The sequence below is a fragment of the Empidonax traillii genome, unplaced genomic scaffold (genome assembly GCF_003031625.1).
Source record: "Empidonax traillii isolate 1590-97213 ecotype Southwest subspecies unplaced genomic scaffold, ASM303162v1 scaffold38:size1800464, whole genome shotgun sequence".
Classification (NCBI taxonomy): Eukaryota; Metazoa; Chordata; class Aves; order Passeriformes; family Tyrannidae; genus Empidonax; species Empidonax traillii.
The window spans coordinates 1,010,345-1,026,105 of NW_020955231.1; the positions used below are offsets into that span (position 1 = coordinate 1,010,345).

A 15,761-nucleotide genomic window follows, 5' to 3' on the forward strand; every position below is an offset into this window, starting at 1 on the left:
TGCTTAGCTGCTCAATCTATATCTATAGTGCCACTTACACTGTAGAACTGAGGAAAAACACAGACATTGCTGTGGCAGACTACAGCGACATATACCACAGTCCCCACACGATTGTAGTGTGCCAGCAGCTGTCTCCTCGCCACCATCAGCAACAGCAGGGATGCTATTAAGTTGCATTAAGACCCACAGATACAAGTGGACCAGCAAACGCCGAAGGAAGATATCCTCAAACACAGGACTAGAGAGTTCGCCTGTGAGGGCCGGGCTGGAAGCAGCCCCTGGAACCGGCCTGCGGTGTGAAAGTGCGGCTGTGCCCCCGCAGCGATCGGTGCGGCTCTGGTGTTCAATGATCTCTCTGGCGGCGCAGCCTCGTCGAGCACGAACCACGCCCTCTCTGGTGACAAGTAAACTCGTGCCACTTTTTACACGGTGATTGTCTCTCTCCTGCTGCCAGAGCGAGGGCTGCGTGTTCTTGCCCGTTCCCACCGCTGTCGCCCTCGCTCAGCCGCCGCCGCCGGCAGCTCAGGGGGAGGCGGAGCCGGGGCCCGTCCCCGCCCGGCGAGAGGCGGAGCCGGGCCTGGCGCGGCCGGAGGAGGCTGGCGCGGGGCGGCGGGAGGGGCTCGGAGCCCATGGCGGCCGCGGCGGAGGGGCCGCCCGAGGCCGGCGCGCATCCCGCCAAGCGTAAGGGCCGGGGGGCCGGGGCCGCGGTGCGGGTCAGGGGCCGGGCAGGTCGAGGTGCTGGAAGGGGCCCGGGGCCTTGAGTGTGCCGGCAGGGCCGGGTCGGGCCGGCTGAGGCTGCTGCTGCTGCTGCCGCTGCCGCCCCGGCGCGTCCTCCCCCGCCTGACTCCCATGCTCCGGCCGCGGGCCTCGGGCAGCCTTCGTGTGCGAGCCGGCAAACGCTGGCGAGGAGGGAAAGGTCGGCCTGTGGGGCTGGGGGAGAGGTGCCGGACCGCTCCGGGGAAGGGCAGAACGAGGTTGTGGTAGAAACGGGTTTGGAGAAGAGCGGGGATTCCGCTTTCCGCAGGCGGGGATCTTGTGTAGCCCCCATGAGGCGACTGTGCTTCTGTTCCGGGTCACTGACTGGAAATAAACATCAGCACCATGCGCAAAGTCACTCAGAAGTTCTTCCTAAATTCCTTACCTCTCGTCTAAGCAAAGGAGGGGGCTGATACTTGCCAGTGCGATCAGGCCGGGTGCCTATCTCTTGAATGCTCCCTAGAGTGTTGCTTTGAAATAATTTTGGTATGGTATAAGCTGCTTCAATGCATCTGCCAAGGTTTGTTACCCTTTAGCTTAAAGTAGGCAACTTATATGGGAGGTAGATGTAGGCAATTTAAAGGAAAAAAAGCATGGGGCCGTCTTTCCAGTGTGTTTCTCCACCTGCTATAGCTTTGCCTTAACCCTGTAATGTCTTTACCCCGAGTAGAGGATCCTGCTGTTGAAACCGCGGAGGAAGCAAAGGAACCAGCGGAGGCAGACATCAATGAACTCTGTAAAGACATGTTCAGCAAAATGGCCACTTACTTAACGGGAGAACTGACAGGTAAGGCACTGCAATACTGACCTACAAGTAAGTTCTTGTTTCTTTTCACTTTCTTTCAAAGAAATCTGTTGTGTAGTTTGTCTAAACTAATTTAGATCACATCTGGTAAGACTGGCAGTTCAAGTCTGGCATGTTGCTAGGCTACTAGCAACACTGAGATTAGTCTTATTAATTTAATAAAGTCCTAGAATAGCACAAATACTTTTCAAAATAATTCAGTGTGGTATCAGCAACTTAAAAATAATTCTTTTTCGTCTTGCATAAGTTTGTAAATGGAAAAGTGAACAAACAAAAGCAGTTTAGGTTAAGAAAGACTAGAAAGGAGCAAGGATCATGCACACGGTTTTCCATTATGTTGATGCTTTAGAATAAACTGCTGTGCAGAATTAACTGGAGCAAAGTAAACACAGTAAGCTCATCAACTTAGTGCATTCCATAGGCTCTAATTCTGAAAGCACTCCACAGCACCACTGATTTGCACAGACTTGACGGACATGTGGTATGGATGACCAGTCTGAATTTGCGCTATCATTTTTGTAAACATAACTGTCTAACTTAACAGAGTAAGAGTAGAAATGTAAGGAATTAGTAAATTTTTCTCTCAAAAAAGAAAAAAAATTACAGGTGAATTCATCAGCTTAGTTGATTTTTGCAATTCACAAAAGGTCATCTCTTGTTTTGTAACTTGTTATGCTAATACTTGGATTGCCATCCAGACTGTTCTCTACATTTTTCTCTTGGTTTGAAATCTCTTGTCCTCTTGAAGAGTCTGCACATGATTCAAACCACATCAGCCTTTAATAAAAGAAACTTTATTCTTTTTTAAGCCACCAGTGAAGACTACAAACTCTTGGAAAACATGAATAAGCTGACTAGCTTGAAGTACCTAGAAATGAAAGATATTGCTATAAACATCAGTAGAAATCTTAAGGATTTGAATCAAAAATGTAAGTACACCAAATATGGTAGGGGTATAATGAATGGTGCACTTGTTTGGGAAGTGAAGCATCTTAAGAGTCAGAAGGTTCACATTCCATTATGTGCTGAAGGAAAGAAAACTCACTGAAATGGATGTGCTGCTATAAAATGCTAATCTTGTATATTTCTTTACACCTATAGACCATGTAGACTAGCATAAGAGAAAATACATCTGAATTTATGTCCTGGTTTACCCCAGATTTTAGATCTGATAGGAATAGCACTTATTTTGATTCATGTTGTGTTGTTACTTGTGTTAGAGTCTAGTCAGTACTCTTAAACAATTTCTGCTTTCCTGGAATATGGATGCCAGTGTCACCACTTAATTTTGGGGCAGGGGAAGTAAGGAGCTTTTAAATTGTTCTATCTGAAGAATGTAATGAGAAATTCTTGTGTTTCAAGTGTGAACTGTTTTTTGGAAGTGCATTACTGAGAACTGACAGATACAATTTTCCTCTTTTTTTGAAGATGCTGATCTTCAGCCATATCTGGAACAAATAAACCTAATTGAGGAGCAGGTTGCAGCTCTGGAGCAGGCAGCGTATAAATTGGATGCATATTCCAAAAAGCTTGGTAACTACTGTTCTCTACCGTTACGACTTAGCAACATAGTACCTTGCAAGGGGGTTTAAAAGAAAGAAAGTAAGCTCTGTTTAACGAATCTGAGCTGTGGAGTTGCCTTTGGGAAAAGATTATAGTAACAAGTTATATTATGGTGGATTAGTACAGATGTGATTTAACTACAGCTTATTAGGGAGGCTTGATTTCTCTTTTACAATATGCACTGATGATCTGTGTTTGATCCTGAAAATAGCGGAATTCATAAAGGCACCCAGGTTCTCTTGGATTAGGTTATTGTTATTATTAGTTTTCTGATTTAAACACTGTGTGCTTGAGAAAAAAGTATTGTACATTTATATTTACCTAAATACGTTAGTAGTAAAGGATCCTGAATGATACAGTTAATTAACTTGAATTTTAAGATGTATAGCAGCTTACAAGGTACTTACTAAGCTCTTACCTACCCTGTACTAAAATATTGTTATTTTTCCTTCTGCAGAAGCCAAGTACAAAAAACTGGAGAAGCGATGAAGTTAAACAGTCTTTAAGTTGGAGTTGGGCAATGAATCAGACTGATTCCAGGTTTTACACAACAACAGTTCTGTATGTTGCCAAGGATTTCGTTGCAGCTAACATTGAGACTGGGAACTTCTAGCTGTTGAATACAGTAGGCTGTATTCAGGCTTAAGGCTGAATAATATTTTCCTCTTCTCAGGAGGTTCTGTTGCTCAGTTGTTTTGCAGTGAAAAGTAGAAACCTGTCCCTAACCCATGTTGATATTGGCTATATATGTGTTAGTCCTGTTTTTCACATGAAATATTCTGCCTAAGAAAGTCCTCTGTAAAGACATTTCCCCTCAATAGCAGTAGGACCAAAACTTCACTTTTTCCTTCATTGACCTCTGTGTTGAGAAGATACCTGGGCCTTTGGACTTATGAGAGGGGTATTGAAAACCCTAATTTTGGTTATCTGTTTGAAATAGGGAGACTAATTACTATAAATTTACAATAAAACAACTTGCTGCATTTGTTTCTCTGGAATCCTAAGTTCCTGTTGGAAAGATTATGTAAGCTGGTTTTTTATTTTTTTCAAAGGACAGACTTCTTCCAGCTACTGAAGATGGTAGAAAAGAACATGTTTCAAACTCTGCATCAAGTATTGTTGCAATTGCATTCTTTGACTGCCTGGACCACAGGTGAAATTGCAAGATTTATTGCTCTATCACGTGCTCAGTTAACCTAGGAGATCTTTTCTGTACTTTGCCAGTGAGTTGTGATCCTAGTAGTTTTTGAAGTGGTATGTCCAGCACAAAAAGCTGCTTCTCTACCAGATTAACTATTTCCAAATTGCTAATTTGGCTGAGCCCTGCTTATTGAACAGGCATGCCTCGTACTCCATACCTGTCGACCGTAAGTACTTCAAGCTGGCTTTTGAGTGAGTTGCAGTTGAGAATAGTACAAGTGCTGATATGTAGGAAAAAAACACAGTCTTTTTAGAAGAATGTCTAGTCACGTGCCAGTGTGGTAAACATCCTCATTGTGGTGGGCAGTGTACAGCACGGTAATTAGTCAGGACAGACACTTTTCCCTAGTGCTGTTTAAAAATGGTGAAGCGAATGATCTTCAAGTGCCTTCACCATCACTTTAAATATCCTGGGTTTAAAATAGGAGCAGCATTTCTGTGCACGCGGTGTTTTCCTGGCAGCACTGCGGAGGGACAGAAGAGGGCGCTGTGTCAGCAGGGAAAACTCAGGAGGCATCAGCTGAGGCATCAACTGCAAGGAAGTGGAAACCTTTGCTCCATGGGTGTGTGTCTCAGTTGAGGGGAGGTTCTATATCCCGCAGCACACAAGTAGGGGGAGTTACAGTTATGATTCATGTTAGAAAACATCTCTGGTGTATTTGCATGCCAAACAGAAGATCCGTTTAGAAAGGTGAGACCCAGAACCAAAGTTCCTCAGTGTTAATCAGTAATCCAATAGAGAGCTTCATCCTCAGGATAAAGCAGTGCTAGTGAACCTCGGAATGTTCTATGTCATACAAAGTCACTTTCAACTCTTAGGTTGAAAGTTTGAACCTCTTGACGGTCATGTATAGCTTTACATGCTACTGTATGGGGTTATCAAGGGAGCACTGATGTCCCAAGAGGTCAAAAATAATCTGAAATGGCAGTTGGGAGAATCACCCCATCTCCCTTGACCCACATCTGTCCTTTTTGTCCAGACATCCAGTTAATCTCTGTAAGTCACATTAATTTATAATAGTAGCAAATGCTATTGCTCTGTTTTGGGGCAAATGCAGAAGTACATTTATTTGCCTCATGGATTCCTTCACTGAGTTCTTCACTTGGGGACATTTAAGTATGTTGGAGAATTTGCCAGTTCTTTTCTTCATTAGTACTTGCCTGGCTGACTTGGTTCTGTAGCTGCTTCCCAGATTCTTGGAAGCATCTTAGAAACTTGAGCTCACAGAGGTGCTAATGTTCTGTGAGAGTTATTTGGGAACTAATAGCAACAGTGTGCAGAACGGATATTTAATCAAGTTCAAAAGTCTTCAGATGGCCAAGTGACAGGACATTGTGCGAGGTTTGCCATAGAAAATTCATACAGTCCTGCCTGGTTCTGCACCTGAGCAAGTAATGCACTGTCTGCACTGTCCCTGCAGAAGAAAAAGTCTAGGCTTCACTGTGCGCTGCCAGGCAGGGAGGGGAAACTCTATGGCTTCATGGGACATTTAGGGCTTTTCAACAGTGACTAATTTTTTTAGTTAACCCAGAGCTAATGTAAGCAGTTTTTGGTTACCATTGCACTGCTTTTTGTACCGTGAGTGACGCAAAGTGAGACTTCCAGAACACGGCTTTAGCCCTCCTCTGATTTCAACACCCATTTCATACCGTGGTGGAGTGTCTGGGTGCTAAAGTTGTTTTCTTGCTGATCTGCATTGGCTGCCTCCTTGTCATTTCAGCATGGAGGAAGATGTCTGAAACAAGGAAGCAGCTTCCTCATTTGCTTTGGCTATTTTAGTCATGGCATAGCTAAAGAATTACAGAGTGCTTTCTTCTTTTTATCTGATGAGCCAACTTATTTCTATGAATTTGTGACATTTGTGGCTTTTGCCTTTGGCATGCTATGCCACCAAGTCATAGTATATCTAGCTTATTAATACTTCCAAAGGAAACAAGTTTGGCCTGTTAATAAACAGTTAATACCATTGTGGTAATATTACAGTTACTGTCTTTTCCCACAGATTCAGCTCTGTAATCACTGTATATTATACATTGCATGGAAGGTGATCAAGACAAGAAATGCCAATCCTAGATCTGTACATGTATGATTGGCAATTCATGTAATCACTATTTATATTTTTTTCCTGATTGTAACATTGCTGTAGTAATCTTTACGTACTTCATAAAAAAATGGGAAGATGCAAGCTGGCGTTTATCTAGGAAATGGCACTGGGGATATCCTGGTATTATTTAATTTGTCCTTTTTGTCCCACAATGGACAGCTCTGTAATACAGCTGGGGTTCTCATAAGTTGTGTATTATCCCACATTGGGAATGGAAGTTTATAGGTCATTAGCCAGCTCATGACATTTTGTATACATGTGAAATGAAACAGATTTCAACGGTGTACAAGACTTGAAAAACATTTGGAAATACAAGCTTTGTGGATGCAGGTTTTTCATTGAAAGATGGTCTGGGATCTCAGGAAAAGAACAATTCAGTGTATCACTTTTTTATTTTGTAATATAAGTTGTAACTTCACAAACCTTCATTACAATCACACAGAAGATGACCCATCTGCCCAGTCACTGATTAACTCCATTCCCACCACAGTAGACAGTAAGTACTGGGACAAGAATATATTAGATGATCATCATCTAACAGAAAAAATCTCGCTGTTTTACGCTTATCTTTACAAATAGGTTACAAACAAATTGAAGGTACAGAGGAGTGAGGTACCTCAGGCACAGTCTGTGGAAACCCTGGAGTACAAGCATCTGTTCTGTTGTGCTGAGATGATCAAGTGATAGGGACAACAGCAGCAGGGCTCTCAGGCAGCTAGACCACACACCCTGGTATGTCAGGAGCCAGACAGGAAACAGCTGAGCGAAGTAGGTGCAGAGGAGAACCCGTATAATTTTGCCCGGGGAGCTGTATTCGTCTCCGTGCATTTGCCTACTCTGTTTAGAACTGGCTGTGGTGATGTGGCACCATACGATTTTCTTTTCTAAGCACTTTTGTCTCCATAAAGTATCAGCCAGAGCATTCATGAGTTTGGGAGCTGGCAACAGTTTTCTCTTGGCTAACGTGGAACAAAAGAGACCTGATAGGGTCGGGGCATGCTTGCCAGACTGGTGATTATTGGAGTAATGTCTATGTCCTTGGGATCCACAATAGGCTTCAAAGTAAAGTTCTGCAGGATGGATGTTAAGAATATGAATATCTCCATCCGGGCCAGACCTTCTCCTGCACAGACACGTTTTCCTGCAAGAAAAGAAAATAATAAAAATTGAGGTGACAGTGGAGTATTTTGCTTGCTAACTGGTTTTACCACTGTTCCTTGACAGTTCAGACGTCTCAGAAGGCACAGGCACCACTGCAGCATTTTGGGGAAGAAAGTGATTTAAACTAGGAACTAAGGGTCTAGAATAATAAGAGTGCTCAGTGGGCTAAGGTGGTTTGAATGCTCTGGTTTCTCATGTTCTGCTGCTGTTTGATGGTAAGTTTGGAGAGAGAGAAGTTGCATGGCTGAGTCCCACTTTATACACCACTTCTTGTAGAAGGCATTGAAGTAACTTTTGTGGTTGGTAAGAAAGGAAGTCAACTGAAACTCTAGTGCAGGGGTTACAGCTTCCCAAAAGTGACTTTAGCAGATGTCACCAGACATCACTGTACAGACCCTGGCAATGGAGTCACTGAAATTTTCAAAGAGGTTCTAGGAGAGGATAGTCTAGGATCTGAAATAGGAAGAGGTCTTACCTGCAGAAAATGGCAAAAAGTAGTCACTCTTTTTAAAGGTACCATTTGCATTCAGGAAATGTCCGGGGTCAAATTTTTCTGGATTTGGAAATTCCTTGCTATCTTTTAGGACGGAAGTCAGCATAGGCAATATCATAGTGTCCTGAATTGACAAAAAAGAAAGGTACAATGCAGATTTGCTAAAGCAAAGAGGGATAAAGAAGTTCCCAGAGCTAAATAGATAGTCAAAGTTTAACCAGCTTAAAATGAGTATTTAATGAGTGAAAATATATGACATTGGTATGGAAAAGATGGGTTTTTTAATGAATTTTAGTGGTGAGTCTGTTTAGAGTATTTAATATTTTTTCCAAATAGAATACACCTTACATTTATGTAAAAAAAATAGAAAGCTCTACCTCACTTTTCACGTAGAGGATGAAAAATATTTTCTTTTTTCCTTTTCTAATACAAGGGGTTGGACTCAATAACTACCAGAATCCCCTTCCAAACAAAACTATTCCAATTCAATATAACATTTCAGTGCTTTTGAAAATTAAATAAAATACAAAGATTAGAACATAAAATTGTTTTCAGAATATTATGACCTCTCTCAGACACAGTGGAACAGACCTTGGCGATAAAATAGTCTCTGAACTTGGTGTCTCTGATCACAGAATGTGGGACGTTAAGTGGAAGGAAATCAATGTATCTCTGGATTTCATGGATCACAGCCTCTGTGTAGGGCATTTGGTTCCGATCTGCCATGCGGGGGCTTCGGTCTCGGCCAATCACGGAATCAATCTCCTTTTGCATTTTCTCTGTTAGGAAATGAATAAATGCTCAGTGGACAAGTAGTCCATCTGTTAGCCTAAGTCTCTTCCTGTATTTACAACACAACTTGCTTTTAGTAAATCAGGAATATATGAACATACTTAGTATTAACATCTCCTTCTTGTGAATAGAACTAAGATTAATACACATTTCCACACTGCAAAGACATATTTCTTAGTCAGGGGACCATTGCCACATGCAGTAGTGACATGAATTGTCTAAACTGATCCTGTAACCTACTAAAAATTTTAACTATTTATTTCCTTTTCTATTACCTACTATCTCTGGGTATTTATGGAGAATCAGAATTCCATATCTCAGTGTGAGGCTGGTGGTCCCTGTTCCTGCAAGGAACAAGTCAAGCGTGGTTCTGGACAAGGTCTCAATGGTGAATTTTGAGTCGACATTCCCTTTCTCCTGCAAGAAGATTTGGCAGATTTTGAATAATAAAACCTAGAAGCTTGTTTAAAAAGTCCTGTACCCATAATGTATGTTTATAAACATATCTAATGTCCTTTCAAAAACATGACACTCCCCAGAACGCCAGCATTTATGGTACTTCTACTGAATAATATTATGAACCTTTTTTAGTATGGAAGTAGCATTGAATTACATTAACCAGATTGGTCCATGTGGCAAGAAGAGCAAGTTCCTCTCTGTATTTGCAAAAGCCCAGTGCCCCATCACAAGTGAAAAGATGTAATTCAAGCACTGATTTCCTTACAATCCAGTAAATCTCTACTCTTACAATACCTGTTCCATTTTGTTAAGAAAAGCATCGATAAAATCTCGAGGACAAGTGGGATCTATGGTTTTCTGGTGCTCCATTACGATTTCTGTTGTAAATTGATCGATTTCTTCAATATTCTTTATCAGTTGTTTATGAGGTCCAGGTATTAACTCCATGGCAGTTGGGAAGAAATTATATAGCTGTAAAAGTAAAATGATAAAAAAACACATTCTGATTAATGCAGATACAATAGTATGTTCCCCAATTGAAACTAAGAAAATGGGACAATTAAACTGTTTTGGAATGGTAGGTCTTTATTACTCAGAATTTTAATGCCATTTACTTTATGGTTTTACTACATTCAAGGATGGACTGCACTTCAGCAACTTTTGCAATTATATCCTTTGGTCATACAATCACAATTCCATAAGATAAGAAAAAAACAGCAGGAACTGTCTTTTTCACTTTCAATTTTTTTTTCCAAAATTTAGGAAAGTCCCCTCTAATTAAAAACAAATAACATGAATAAATATTCATTAATAAATATTATAATAATAAATATTAAATATAACCATACACACCTGTGTTTGTAGAGAGGCCTGGAGCTTGTTGTTTTCATCTATCAGATCGATTAAAGTTAGAAATTTCTTGTCCTCATAGTCAAACCGATCCCCAAAAATAATGGAGCAGATGATGTTGGAAACAGCGTGGACTAGGAAGTTGTCAGGGCTGAAAGGTCGCTCTGTTACAACAAACAAAAGAAATGTTATCTTACTTTCAGTATTTCAGGGATCATCTCCTCCTCTGACACTCGAGGATAGTTTCACATCCTCTTGAGGTCCACAGTTTCACAGTCCTTTGAAAGGATGGTGAAAGGCTTGTCCAATTTATTCTTCTTGAAGTGAACTAATTTCACTTCAACTAGAATGGTTTAAGTATCTCTTTTGCCTGGTTCTCAGCAGAACACTTGAACACTTGTCTGAGCACCTTAGTTCTCTTCAGCTGGCACACACCTGTCTGCCTTATATATTGTTTTTTAGAAATGGCCTAAGGATTCCCACGAAATCCCAATGAAAACATGAGGACTTTCCCTGAACCATGGTTTTAGGTTATTGCATTGTGTTAATGAACTCTATTAGCATAAATTCCATTGTATAACCCTCTCCTAGGGGTTCAAATGCCTGTGATCAAAATCTAGTTTTGATAGCACAGCTGCATTAATTTCTACGAAGAAAACAACAGCATAAGAAAAAAGCAAGATTAGACCCAAGAAAGAAAGGAAAAGTATAAATAGAGAGAGTGGTAAGTTGCATCTCAAGGTTTCAAGAGGAGAAACAACAACATGAAAAGGTATAAAATCCTGAAAGAAAACCAAGGAGTCAGAAAATGTCAACTCGACAGCACTGAGAATCAACCTGTTCCAAGCAGCAATGGCACCAATCCTTCTCTGCCTGACTGGTGACTCTCTGGCCATTGAAAATTCAGCAGATGTCTCATCAGAGGTAGTGAGTATATTAATGCTGAACTTGGAAGATACTAATCAGCTATTTGTTGTTTGCACTAGGGGTAGATAATGGCTTTATCCTTTTCAGTTGTATATATCTTGCTTCAAAGCCTTTCAGTACCCAATAAAAGATGCTGTAACAAGGTGAGCTAGAGTTGGAAGTTTGGTAAGGGCATAAGAAATACTTGTAAGTGTATAAGAGCATAAGAAATAAGTATTACTGTGTAAGTCAAAGGATAAAAGCAATGCAGGTGAGAGTGTTTTCTCTAATTTGTAACAGGAATGTTTATCTATGAAGCCAGACTGAATTCGTGGCTCATGGAAAACAGTGGTGCTTCATCATTCTGTTAGATCCATCTGCTTTTTCCACCTTGCAGAATTAGCACACACTGAGAGCTTGCTGGATGGAATGTGTAATGAAAGCCTGAGGTCCAGGCTGATACTGTGCCACTCTCAGGGGAAATATTTAAAAGTAACACTAACCTGTACACTACCAGAAGACACATTTATAGGTCTAAACCAAGGGGGTTACGTTATACTCTGCTTTCAAAAGCAGCCCCTGTTCCCATTGGACAGCCCCACCAATTGGGAGGTGTGTCTACCTAGTGTTCAGATGGACTGGACCCAAACCCAGATATCTGTAAATGAGTTCTCTAGTCACCCGCTTCTTCAAGATCTGTTTACATGGAGCTGCAGGAGACAAGGTGAGGTGCATGTTGCTTGCATGCTGGCAATGTCCAGCCCTGTCTCCATGGCTGAATTCCATCAAACTCTTGGCTTTGTGGCAAAGCTGTTCATTTTGCCACTTCCTGTCTTGTCGCTCAAGCAGAACAGGTAAAAGGATACTTTCTAACCCTGTCTCCTACATTTATCCTCCCCGCTGTCACGGTGCCTTTGACTGACCGACTGTCAGGAGTGATGACTTTGCCTGTTGAATCAGGGAGCAGAAACAGCAACCATATGCCCAATACTTGGGTCATAGATTTTGTGAAACAGCCCTGTACGCCTCATTGTCTCATTGCAAAGGTACATGGTGTCCTAGCAGGCATGAAGTCCTTATCCTACCGTGTGTGTTCTTGAGCCTCTCCACCAGAAAATGAGCTTCCTCCTGGATTCGCTCCTCGATACCCTTTTTCCCCATCCCAAAATCCCGCAAGGTGGTGAGTGCAAATCGTCGGAGCTGCTTCCAGGTCTCGCCATTGCTAGTCACAATGCCTGGCACAGGGAGGAAAAATAGACCTTCATGAGGAAACAGGTTTTTTTTCCCTAAGAGGGTGCTACACAGTAAGTACTGAACCCGAAAAGACACCTCTCTGCGGAGTTACACTGTTATTGCTATATGCCCAAAAATGTAACCTCTGTGCAATTCTGGAGGTGTCAAATTTGATCCATCTGTCACAACACTTTGAGTAAAACTGTGTATTCCCAGAACTATGTTAGGATGTAAGTAAGTAGGTAAGACTGGTACTGAATTGGTCTAGGCCACAAGCACATGGTCTTTGCACTGACATAACTATTAAATGTTCTGCTACGCCCCTTCACAGAGCATATACTTATTGACAGTATCACTGGAACTGCACTGTATATAATACCACGGAAGATGTACTATTTACCCAGATAAATGCCATACTGGGGACTGACCTGGTGAATAATCTCATGGCATAATCTTGAATGTGGCCCTTACAGGGTCAGCCTATATTATCTTATATTTGTTGTGCTGTGGAATTTCCTTTTGCTGGTTCCATAGCTGTGCGTATATTTAGAGTATTTTCAGAAATGGGAGAATGAATGTAAGACCTTAGAGGCACATTTAATGAACAACATTTTAGCCAGAATGTGAGGCATGCTTAAAATAGAAAGGCCCTCAGTGAAGCTGTCCTGGGACCCTACACAGTTTTCCAGGGCACCACAGTTTACTGAAGGATCTAAATCATGAGTTGGGCTTTTGATCTTTAATGTCTGATTTGTCTGCATGAAAGTAGTAAATGAAATCCACCACTCCCTCCTCCACTGCCCTCTCAGTTGTGTTCCTGAAGCACTGAAAGCATGCATCTTTTATGCTAACATTACAAACGACATACCTGTGCCTTGGAAGAGTTTTTCAATCAGTGGTAGAGTACCTCTTCCACTGAAGTCATCTCCTTGATCAATCAGAGCTTCTTTCACAACATCGTAACCATACAGCACCACAGCCTTTCGTGGGCCTAAATGTACCGTGAAGACAGGACCATACTTCTCGCTGAGCTGTAGGAGAGAGGAACACAAAGAACAACATGTCTGAATGTTATTCATGTGAAAAGGATTTTGTAGCAAAGGGGTCTGAGTGATGATCTGCCATTGTCCCAGCATTGCTGAAACATGACATTGATTAACAGCAGTGCAGAGCTCTGTCAGCTATGAATTACAGACAAGGAAAGGGAGAATTATACAAGAAGTAGTGATATGAATGGAAGTGACAAGGTATCAAATCCAAATTTGAGGGCTGGCAAAACATTCTGGAAGGCCTTTCTGCAGGGCATAGTGGATAACAGTTTACATGAGCTCAAAACCAAATTATCTACACATATGGAAGCAAATGCCTAAAGGGTTTTTGAGCACAAACAGCAAAGCTGTTTCTCAAATTTCCTGGGCCACAGACCCCTGAAAACTGAGTGAGTATGTCAGCAGAGAGTGCATTCTTGCACTAATCATGTACTCCTTCCCAGGCATCTGCTTTTGGCTACAACTGCAGATTCTTGGGCTATTTGTTCTAATCTGGACTGCTTCTTATGCTCACTTTATGAGACTAAACTAGAGGAAATCCTGTGGGTTTTTTCATGGTGGGAAACCAAATCACTTAGTGCTCTGAAACATACCAGAATGCCTGAGGGTGCTCATAATTCTCAGCATTCACAAGGGCAAAAATGAGCTCATCTGGGTATGTGTGTATCTGATAATACACCCAGTGACGTCAGCCATCACCACAGTTTTGCTCTGAAGAACTCAGGAACATCGACCCTTTCCATATATCTGCCACCATACCCCCACAATCCCCGAAGGAACAGGCACTTCAGCTGAACATTCCTTCCAGACCTTGCAACACACAGGGTTTTTTTTTTGCCAGATGGTTGACATCAGCCAGGGGACAGAATGGATGGCACAATTTACCTCCAAACCTTTCTGCTTAAATTTCTTTACTTGCCAGTTCCACTCCCAGGTGATCTTACATATCTGCTGGGGAGCAGAAGCAGCAAAATGGAGCAGGGTTCTCCCCCAAAAAAGGGCCAACCCATGTTTCCATCACAGTGAGGAGTTGGGCACAGGAGGATTATAGTGCATATTGTAGCAGCATCAGTGCCTTGATTGTAATCAAAGTAAATCCTGTGAGGTCAGCACGTGAGTCATCGTTAGTATGATCATTGCAAATACATAAACTGACTTGTAATATATAGAATTAGATATATAGATTTCAGAAGCATGTATATCTGGGAAACCTTTTGTTTCTATTTGAGTCTAACATTTGGTCAATGCAAATTAAGCCTGTGAATTAAGCTCAGACTGCAGGGACTGGGCTTTTTTTAGACAATGAAGACAACATAGAAAAGAAGGAAACAGTCCCCTACCTTCTTCAAGCTTTCAGGCACATTCCATGGGTTCAGCTGGAGCACGTTTCCAACAATGGGAAGTGAGAAGGGACCAGGAGGCTCCTTCCCTTTCTGTGATCCGCTTCTCCATCTCGCCAAGAGAAGAAGGCATGAGATGCAGACAAGCAAGATAATACTAGTTGTTCCCAGGAGCTCCATGGTGAGCTGAGGAAGAGAAGTCGTGTTAGAAGAGCCTGACGTTGGACCTGTAAATCCATGCTTATTTACGTGCTGTGACACCAAAGCACGTGGTTGAAATTATCCAATAGTGCTTTCCTATTCCTGAAGAGATATGAGATTACTTATTAATCTGCTCAAGATAAAAATTAATGTTACTAAAGTTGACTTTTGTAAGTTATGTAATAACCCTAAAGGAATGGTAATTCAGACCCAGTGAAGCCTCAGCAAGGAAACAAATAAAAAAAGGAAGAGGACACCTGTAGAGAGCAGACGATGCTAACAACTGCAGCTTAAGAAAGGGAATGGAAACATTAATGGAATGAAAAAAAACTTAGTTTCATCACTGGAGGAAGTTTCCATGCAATAAGAGACATGACATTACTCTTAAAGTCACCCTGAATTAGAATCAGTGCAAAAGGAGGTTTTTTATCTCTGTTTATCTCTGACCTATGAAACTGTTTCAGCATTATCCAGCAGTGGATAATGAAAAGAAAAATACATAATGGCAAGAAAAATGAAGTGGGTCAAAGAGAGTTGCTCTGTAGCAAAATCTCCCTGGAGAGTTCTGTTTGAAACAGCTTCCTTGGCTTTTATCCATCTCCCCTCCCCTGCCACCTCCCCTCTGTTGTTGAAAAGCTTCATGTTTTACAGCCCCAGATCCCTAGCAAAGGAGCAAAGTCTCCCTATCTATGCTCTCTGGGTAGGTCTTGTCCCACAGAAGAGCCCTCCCCCACCACCCCATAAACTCTGCTCACACTCAGACCGCTCTCCTGTTCTTTGCTTCAGATACCCAGGTCTCTGTAAAGCACCTGGTAATGGGTGAGCATTAAATGGGCATCAGTGTCCTCT

General features: G+C 41.9%; 2 protein-coding genes across 4 annotated transcripts; one reads left to right on the forward strand and one right to left on the reverse strand.

Moving 5' to 3' along the window:
* The first annotated feature begins 384 nt into the window (after positions 1-384).
* BLOC1S2 (biogenesis of lysosomal organelles complex 1 subunit 2) lies at positions 385-4,147 on the forward strand. Of its 3 annotated transcripts, none has more exons than XM_027878101.1 (5): positions 385-404; positions 1,427-1,543; positions 2,371-2,490; positions 2,990-3,094; positions 3,582-4,147. In XM_027878101.1, the coding sequence occupies exons 2-5, from the start codon at positions 1,501-1,503 to the stop codon at positions 3,611-3,613; spliced, it is 300 nt and encodes a 99-aa protein (XP_027733902.1). In that variant the 5' UTR covers positions 385-404; positions 1,427-1,500; the 3' UTR covers positions 3,614-4,147. The 3 variants fall into 3 exon arrangements, with proteins under 3 accessions (XP_027733902.1, XP_027733903.1, XP_027733904.1); XM_027878102.1 differs by lacking the exon at positions 385-404 and adding an exon at positions 564-681; XM_027878103.1 differs by lacking the exon at positions 385-404 and adding an exon at positions 882-1,276.
* Positions 4,148-7,342: 3,195 nt separating this feature from the next.
* Positions 7,343-14,947, reverse strand: LOC114054706 (cytochrome P450 2H1-like). The gene is made up of 9 exons (XM_027878105.1): positions 14,712-14,947; positions 13,191-13,353; positions 12,175-12,324; positions 10,187-10,347; positions 9,629-9,805; positions 9,151-9,292; positions 8,675-8,862; positions 8,066-8,207; positions 7,343-7,570 (listed from the first exon to the last, which is right to left on the reverse strand). The coding sequence occupies exons 1-9, from the start codon at positions 14,889-14,891 to the stop codon at positions 7,389-7,391; spliced, it is 1,485 nt and encodes a 494-aa protein (XP_027733906.1). The 5' UTR covers positions 14,892-14,947; the 3' UTR covers positions 7,343-7,388.
* Positions 14,948-15,761: the final 814 nt, after the last annotated feature.

Coding starts and splice junctions, on each gene's coding strand:
- LOC114054706 (XM_027878105.1), bottom strand. CDS start 14,891: ATGGAGCTCCTGGGAACAACTAGTATTATCTTGCTTGTCTGCATCTCA. Junction 10,348..12,174: donor GAGGCTCAAGAACACACACG/GTAGGATAAGGA, acceptor TTGTTGTAACAG/AGCGACCTTTCAGCCCTGAC. Junction 7,571..8,065: donor CTTTTTGCCATTTTCTGCAG/GTAAGACCTCTT, acceptor CTTTTCTTGCAG/GAAAACGTGTCTGTGCAGGA.
- BLOC1S2 (XM_027878102.1), top strand. CDS start 630: ATGGCGGCCGCGGCGGAGGGGCCGCCCGAGGCCGGCGCGCATCCCGCC. Junction 1,544..2,370: donor CTTAACGGGAGAACTGACAG/GTAAGGCACTGC, acceptor TTCTTTTTTAAG/CCACCAGTGAAGACTACAAA. Junction 3,095..3,581: donor TGCATATTCCAAAAAGCTTG/GTAACTACTGTT, acceptor TTCCTTCTGCAG/AAGCCAAGTACAAAAAACTG.